Below are 8847 nucleotides of genomic sequence, written 5' to 3' on the forward strand. Positions count from 1 at the left end.
GTGAAGTAAAAGTTCAAGGATGAGTAAAAGCTTCAGAAAACAAAACTAGCATAAAGAGAGAACCATTTCTGTTATTTCACAGCTTACCAGTAAAATCAGCTCTTTTGCAACTTACTCTGCTCATTCTCTGTAATACTCATTTTATAAATATTTGCACAGACACATACTCAGTCCCAGAATCCCATCTCCTCTGCCTCTTCAGCTCTGCGAATCTCCTTGGTTCTTTAGCTCAGGATCGTAGTTTTAGAGATATGCTGTAATTTTGCCCTTGCAGTACAGTTTTCATCAAGTGCATGTTCTCCCCTGGAAATATCACCAAATGGTATACAACCTCTTTAAAATTATTATTTCTTATTGTGGAGAGTCTTAAAATTTCACCAAGTTTTGAGGTTTAGGAGCATGGTCCACAAGACTATCACCTCTTTGTTTTGTGATGAGGCAACATCTTCGGGTTATTACAATTGTGGCTTGCTTGCTTCCCCCCACGTTCCTGAGTTTGGTGTTTGGTTTCCAGACTCTCACGCTCTTCTGCCCAGCTGACAACTACTGAATGTGTTCTACCTGCAAGCTTCTGGGGGTCTCTTTATGGAAGAGGGGAAAGCAGAAAGGCTGACTCCATACTTCTAAAAAAAAAAAGAATTTTAAGGAAACTTACAATTTTTATGCATACTTCCCTCCTTTTTCTACTGGCTGTAGGAAAGAGTTTACAACATCATGTGTTGGCCTCTCAAAAAAAAATGTGGAAAATGCAGATTAAAAATTCTTTTAAGAAACAGGAAAAGAAGAGCCATCAACACAATATGACATGCCAGCACTTTGCAGTCAACATGCAAGCACTTCATCATGATAGATTTTAAGATCTATTTGCTTTGTTTCAATAGCAAAAGACTGCAATTATCAGATGGGTTTTACTGAACTGTGATCCCGTGTCTTTGCAAATTTGAAGTGTCACATCAACTGGTACTAGTAACTAAATGATTTCCAAACCAAATACATAAAAAAATACATTGAAATCTCTAGCTGTGGGGCAGAGATTTAAGACAGCCCCTTCAGCTCATAAAGTAGGATTCCCAAAGATTACGTTGCTAGTACATAACCTTATATTGCAAATAAGGCAAATTAACAAAGTCGAACCTACTTCAGACGCCTTTTTTCTTTTGTCCTCATTTTTATCATATTTTTCACTATTATGAAGAGTAGGATGTTATAGTAACCATATGTTAATCTGTAATTAATATCTCTGTAAACGAATATTTAAAAGCACCTACCTGTTAGGGTATTTCCTGTTGGGGAAAAAAAAAAAAACCAACAAAAAACCCAACCAACACCACACAGGGGTTTTTGGTAAAATCTACATATGTCAAAAGGCCTTACTTCCCTTGAAATATCAGATGTACTTTATAGAAAGCACTTTAGGAAGAATTTGTGGTCCTGACAATCATGCTTATTTCCAAACCAGTATAAACAAACAAACTTGTCTAGACACTGTTCTACCAAGAGAAACAAATGTTGCAGTCAACTCTGTTTTGCTTTTGCAACACCCCTACTAAGAAAATAAGCAATTGGAAAGCAGACCATAACAACAAGGGAGAGACTAGTACCAAAATGAAGAAAGTCTTGATTAGAAGAAAAAAGCAAGCTTGTGCATTTTTTTTTCCTGTAATTCCTTCTTTTTACACATGAAGCAGCAAGAAAATACTTGAAATTGCCTTTTTACAATGTAATTTCTTGTTTCATAGTGCTTCTAACAATACTGTGCTGTCTATTTCTCAATTTTTGTGAAATTCACTGGGCATCCTGAATTAATGACCAATTTTCTCTAAACTAGGTATAGAACAAAGGTTATTTTGAAGAGCTATTTATTTGTATCCTCAGAACAAAGCAAATAATACTTCAAACTTACTCTACCTTGCATCACTACTACAAGGAGACAGCTAGTTTAGAGCTCTGAATAAAAGGTATAGTGACAATAACATTTAAAATAAACAACCAAGCCCTGTATCAAAAGCTAGGATAGATCTCTGGAGTGAGTGAAATGGGGCTCAAACCTGGGAAATAAAAGAAAAATTGAGAATATGCCTAGGAAAAGGAAGAATCCTAGTAATGCCAACTAAAAAAAGGAGCTCTAGTCCAAGATTTCAATTCAAGTCCTATTTTTATGAGGACCCAATAAAGTCCAGAAGAAACTTGAACACAATGGAGAAAAATTAAACTTATTTTTTCTTCTTAAAAAAAAAAAAAAAGAAAAAAGATCACTGAGAAGACTGCAGAGAGCAGGTAGCTCTATTATCCAAGTGAACAATTAAGTTCTATTAAAAAACCTAGTCATACCATTTTTTTTCTGCTAGTAGAAGTAAAATTCACATCTTGAAGACAGTTTCACAGATTACCTTTCAGCTTGATATCTCATTCAAGCTTATTCATCATCCCAGCAGCAATAAATTATCCAAAATGCATTTACATCTCAGATGTACACAAATCTTTTCCATGATAAAACGCAGAGATATCATCCACCGTGACAAACAAAAAAATGAAGTCACACACAGCAAAGTAACACCTTGGTTTTTGTTCCTCTCTCACCTCTTGGCAATTTCTGCCCTCTCTGCTTTTACTCAAGAGCTTTAAAACAAGACATTTTCTCTCCAGGTAACATTCAGTCCTTGTATCTGTGGTTCTCTGCGACGCAAAAATCAGTCCTTAAGCTTACCCACGTTCATAATCAAAATACACAGAGGCAATTCTCCTGCTATACCACCTCCTACTATTTGCATTTACAATTGACAGAGATGCAAAGGTGAGAAGCAGATTAAAGTAAAAGATTAAGAGGAATGAGGAAGTGCAAATTCAGAAGGACCTCGGAGGAAAATTATCTTTGCAACATAAAAGAGGAATGCCTAGGAATTCGGCAGGATCCTCGTAGGTTTGTGAGGACCTTCATGTGTAAGAAAAAGGTTGCCCTCAACTAAAGCATCTTAAAGCCCTTGTCTTTGCTATAGCACTTTTTCACAGCTTCTCTGCACCCTCCTGCTTCTTTACAGATCCACCCACATCTGTTGAGCCAAAGCTCACCCACAACTTTCCAGGTGGCTCCAGAGATAGCCTAGGCTCTCCTACAGTTTCTTCCCCTCTTGTCCGATAATAAGTACACAGCTCCTTCACGTACAGATCTAGCCCAGCACCATTCCCATTCAGCCCATAAAGCTGCTCTCCTCCACAGTTTATAAAAAGGGAGAGTAATGCCAACGGCTTTTTGGTGAAATTAGCACCTTAAGATATGGTTGAATATGATTTCTTATTTTAAGAGAAAAGCAGAATAAAGAAACGTGGACTGAAAAGGAAATTCTTCCTTCCAGGATTCTGCTTAATTGCTTTTGGTTCAAGTTATTAGAAGCAGACAGACCATAAACAAAATGAATAGTCTGCACCTGAAAGCAAAAGGCAGCATGTTAGGAGGCCAGCTCTTTACTGAAATGTAAGGTTTAAATGTATTTAATTTGTCTTCCGTGATGGAAAGCTCACGGTAACCAGTAAAACACTGCCTTTTTTCCCTCCTCCTGTAAATGACAGGGAATTTTAAAGGGCTGTGTTTTACAAACACAATCTGTATGTTAAGTTCTTCTGGTAAATTAGACCTTTAATCACTGTGGTGCGTAATCATTCCATGTTTTGCTTAAGTCTTAATTAAAATAAAAAATTAATAATAATAATGAACAGCTTCTCTGAGAAATCCAAAATTTCTCTATCTGAAGAGCTCAGAGATGAGGATGTAAAATCTTTTTTTGCCCTCAAGAGAGTAATGTATAAAAAAGCAAACAGCAGACATTTTCAGACACTCAAGCAATGCTGTTTTAATTATGCACATCATTCTCATCTTCAGCCACCTGAAATATTCACACGCATGACCAGAAGACAAAATATGCAATTATTTCCTTTTACTATTCAATTTGTGAAGATAACTTGTCAAATTAGTTACACAACCTGTATTACTTGTCCACTGAGTGCCACCAGCACTTCCCAAACAAACTTCACCGTTCCGTCTGCTCAGTGATTCACTGGCATAGATCAAAAGCAGTCACACTGCTTATTCTGCACTCAAATATTTAACTGCACCAGACAGTTCCTTATTTCTTAGGGTTCTTCAACAATTACATGGTTTATTCAAACACCGCAGCAAGAACGTATTATAAATATATACGGAACTCTTGAAAATAAAAGCATTAAATAATGTATTTCTAACATTAGAAGCGAAATCCTAGACAAACTCAGAGAATTTACAAAGTAAATGAGTGTCTTTCCCTCACCCACCCCTTCCTACACTGAAAAAACATACAGCTGGGGAGCATATTGTTTCTACTCCCCCTTCAGTATTGTAAAATGGACCCTTCTCCAAAACTTGCTGTTGATAGCTTCGCATCTCTTAGTTTTACCAGTTGTAATCGCTGTGCGTTTCATTGCGCTGCAGAAGTATGTAGTGAGAATGCTTCTGTCAAATTGCAAGACAGTCTGCCTTCATATATAATTATATATTAAATATAAAATAAAACCATAATATTAAAAACAAATGATTGCCCAAATAGCTACTTTCTCACAAGGGAACCTGAGTCCCTGACATGTTCATTCCAAAGCTAGCAAACTACTGCTTATTGATTTGGAACTTGATCAAAATAGTGCAACATCCCAACAAGAAAGACAGATACTAAGCTGCTAAATAAGTACATAAAATCAACAAACTCAGCTACCATAAGCAGTATCCTCTTCAATGTTACATGAGATTTCCAAGCAAACTGATACACACAGGCATGCACGCACAGCATGCACACACAAACACCACACTGACCACCATCCTCTCTTGTCCTTTGCAAAATCAGGTGTATCTACACTATTTCAGGCCATCAACAATATTCGAGAATCTCTTAAGCAAGGCACATAACGTTATCTAATCGATTTCTAACTTCACTGTATTTTGGGGCACCAATCAACTTGACAGCACGCATCTGTATCTCTGTTGCTGGCACATCTTCGCTCTTCCACCTTCTACCACAGTCAGCCCTGTTTCCCTCAACCAGCCGGTCTGACAAACACCTTTCCTGGATTCAGGCAAACGCTTTTCTTCCTCCAACATAATCAGTTCAGGATCCAAGGCAAAGAAATCCACAGAGAGACCATTTTAATGGGTAAGGGAAACAGACATTTATTGAGGCCGGGTTAATATCCACTGCATTTATCTTGTGGCAAAGGACAATGGATGACTACAGATCTGGAAAAGGCAGCATGTAATTTCCTAGGTTTGACTCCACGTCTCCCTTGCTTTTGTGGGTTTGTAAGAGACAGGACAGCAATGCATGCTGCAACCATTTCATAACAAAGGATTGGTGTAGTCTCAAAAAGTCAGAAGGTACACACGGATGTTGGTGAGCCTATCAAGAGCTTACTCCATTTTCCAGGTGATGTACTGGGGAAGTTGAGCCCTGTTCTGACAGCCTGGAGTACACTTAGCACCATTCGGTCAAGGTAAGATTCACAACGCAGCTTCTTATTTCCAAAAATACTACAAGAGGACTGAAAAGAAACTGCCATTGCAGAAAACGTATTTGTAATAAGCTTCTCTGTAGATTTGTGTAGGGAGACAGCATCTTAAGAAGACATCAAGAAAAACAAAGTTCACACAGAACCAAATTTTACAGCTGCTACCCAACACCATGATCAGAAAATAACCACACTATTGCTTTACTGGAAGCTCATATTGCTTAAAACACACATAGTGAGACCTGGCACTACATTTAGAGGAAAAAAGGCCTAAGAATCCAAGTATCTTTTTAGAATAACAACTTCACTGTTAGCAGTGTACCTACCACCTTCACTGCACCTACTAGACTCTTACTGGCATCCCTATTAACAACTTTCATTCCACAGTTTATGTAGTGTCTTATTTAAAATTTATACTGTCATGGAAGAAGCATCAAGGTATCTGAAGTATAGCAATGCCTGTGCTTTTAGCACAGCAACAACACATACTTTATTATGTTTTTCCAGCTATTTAAACAACATTCAGTGGTTAGGCTGTAAAGTTTTTTGGACGCTTGTTGCTGTGGTTTGCAGAAAAATATTCAATGGAGCCAAGCAATTTTGGGAGGCATACTGATCATGCTGCTGTGAATGTGCTTGTATCCTTGAAAAAGAGAAAGGCAGCTGCAGGAGCAACTCCTACTTCCATTCTCTGCTAACACAATTTCTTCTTTTCTGCCTTTAGCAGTGACACTTGTCACTGGAAGACTGAGACCTAGTCTCCACAGTACAACACATTTAATTACACTATTCATGTGGGGGAAAAAAAGAAAGAAAAGAGGGAGAAGGGTATAGAGAATGCCAGTGAAATCTGAAATACTAACACTGCTTTTACAGTCCCTTGTCATGTAAAACACATATAGCTTTAAAGAGTTACAACGACTTTAACCACAAGGGAAGTTTAAAAGCACAGAACATTAAAGTCTTCAGGGATATATTTATAAGAACATCCACACATTTCAGTCAGAAAAGGCTAGAAGAAGTGCAACAGCATTGATGGTGTTCCTACTTAACAGTAAGTTAGTAAAACGTGCACATGTCTTTTCTGAAAGCTAGCAGGAATGCAACAGCTTCCTTCTTGAGCCCCAACTTCTGGTTCGCTTTTTAGAAATTGCCACTAATTTTCTGTGTTCATACCAAGCCAACAGGAACAGAAAAATGTAAGTTCTCTTGATAAATTATTCACTGTGGTTTGTAGTATTAGTAAATTTACTCCATCCATTTTCTTTGTGAACTACTTTCAAGTATTCTGCAGCAGAATTAATTTGTCAACCCGGGTGCAGCCAAACACAAGGCTGCCAGCACTACCGACCTGTCCCGGTACCTTTCAGTAGCGCCACGGTACGTTTCCTGCCCATGGCTGGGAGGTTGGAATTAGATGATCTTTGAGGTGCCTTCCAAATCATTCCGTGATTGCATGACTTTAATGATGCATAAACACCATTCTTGCTATAAGCATGTAAGAACGCCCTATATAAACCATCTACAAGAGTTTGCCACTGTACCTTTTGAACAGTGTTTCAAAAGAAACAGACACAAACCAAGAGTTACAAAGTTTTTATGTAACACAGCCTAACACTTCCCTGCCCAACTACATTCTCTCTTCGATGGACTACATAAGCAGGACGATGATGCTATTTCATGGTTTTATCTTTAGCTTGCCTTTTTGTTGCTTTTACCGCTGGTGACCACTGCCAAGCTGCGCGTGTCTCCTCAGTGCGGATTACAGGCTTACAGCGCTGCGAACCCTGCCACTGAGCAGCGACTGCTGGAAGGAACCAGACAATAGCTGGCATCAAAACGCCCCCTCTAACCTCACCTTACCACGGATGCCGTTAATTCCCTCGTCTCCCTGACCTCACCAAGGCTCTCTCTGAGGGCAACAGGAGGTTCCTGCAGTGTGGGGTGGCCCCATGTGCGGCCCGTGAGGCCAGCACCTGTGGAGCCAAGCCAAACCGAACCAGGACAAGCCAAGCCGAGTTGGTGCAAGGCTGTGGGCTGGCCTCGGACCCCGACAGCCAGCGGGCAGTGACAGCTGCCTGGTGCTGGTGTTATACCCCTCATAATTCAATAACCACTGGGAGCCCGTAATCCCCCCTCCTGAGAGGCATTAGTAGCACGCTGAGACGCAGCTGCCGGCTCCGCAAACCTCCGGGAAGGTTCACAGGGAGTCTCCTCGGCTTTAAAGGCTCGGGGGCGAGGCGGCGAGGAGCCGGGCTCTCCTCCCGCCCCGCCGCGGCCACCTGTGGCGCTCCCCGCGACGTGGCCGTCCCCGGCCGCCGGCTGGCACGGAGAGGGAGGGGGGCCCGGGGCAGCACAAAGCGCACCCCGCCCCCGAGGCTTTGTTCGCCGCGGGTCCCCGCCGAGCCGAGCCGAGCCGGGCCGGGTCCCCCGCCACAGCCACCGGCCCCGTCCCCTCCGCCTCCCCGCCCCCGCCCCGCCGCAGCCGCCCCCTACCTTGGCTTTCCCAGCCTCCAGCTTCTTCAGCCGCTCCTCGTCCTCCATGGCGCCTGTGCGGGGAGAGCGGAGCGTTACCGGCGGCGGGAGGCGGGCCCGCTCCGCCCTCAGCCGGGGCGCACAGCCTGCCTGGGCTGTCCCGTCCCGTGTCGTCCCTTCCCAAACCCGCCTCACGGCGACGGCAGCGGCCGCGCAGAGGCCACCGGCGCCGCCATCTTCATCTCCACGTAAACACGCGGCCGGGGAAAGTGACGTGGGGACCGCCCGCTCCTCCTCCCGCCGCCATCCCTCCTTCTTCCCTTCCCTTCCCTTCCCTTCCCTTCCCTTCCCTTCCCTTCCCTTCCCTTCCCGGCCGGGTTTCGCCCCCCTGGCAGCCAGTCCCGGGCCCTGCGGGGACCTGACAGCCGCCTCTGCCCCGCACAGCCGCGGGCACCGCTGAGGGAGGTGGCGGAGGCACCGGCCCAGCCCCTCCTCGGAGGGGGGAAAGGCGGGGGGCTTCCTCGTCTCACACCTCAGAACACCGTTGGAAAGGCGCCTGTTATTTGGCGTCGCTTTAATACAAAATTTTGAGTTAACAATACCCGAGTTCTGCGGGTCTGCTGCCCTCCGCTGCCTCGCAGCCCAACCCCTGTGGCTGCGATGCTCATTTTGGCAGTTTCGATTGTCTAAGTGTTGAGCCTACACCTGGCTCCAGCCTCGTGCAGCGCGGATATAAACCTTGGAAATACAAGAACAAGCTTTTTGAGTGCGTGTCACATTGTGTAGGGATGACAACAAAGGATGTGTAGTCCCCTGTTTAAATTAATAACGCGCTCGTCGTGTCAG

General features: G+C 43.0%; 1 protein-coding gene across 12 annotated transcripts in view; it reads right to left on the reverse strand.

Moving 5' to 3' along the window:
* The window catches only part of AKAP9 (A-kinase anchoring protein 9), a 110203-nt gene extending 101679 nt beyond the window's left edge, over positions 1-8524 (reverse strand). For 8 of the 12 annotated variants that reach the window (XM_083826936.1, XM_083826945.1, XM_083826942.1 and 5 more), the window contains exon 1: positions 8023-8249. In XM_083826936.1, coding sequence (XP_083683062.1) covers positions 8023-8070 — 48 coding nt within the window. In that variant the 5' untranslated portion in view covers positions 8071-8249. Of the gene's footprint in view, positions 1-8022; positions 8338-8419 lie in introns of those variants that run through there. The other 4 variants (XM_083826935.1, XM_083826937.1, XM_083826939.1 and 1 more) reach the window with 4 other exon arrangements.
* Between the last annotated feature and the right edge of the window lie 323 nt (positions 8525-8847).

This window comes from Anser anser (assembly GCF_964211835.1).
Source record: "Anser anser genome assembly, chromosome: 2".
NCBI classification, from domain to species: Eukaryota; Metazoa; Chordata; class Aves; order Anseriformes; family Anatidae; genus Anser; species Anser anser.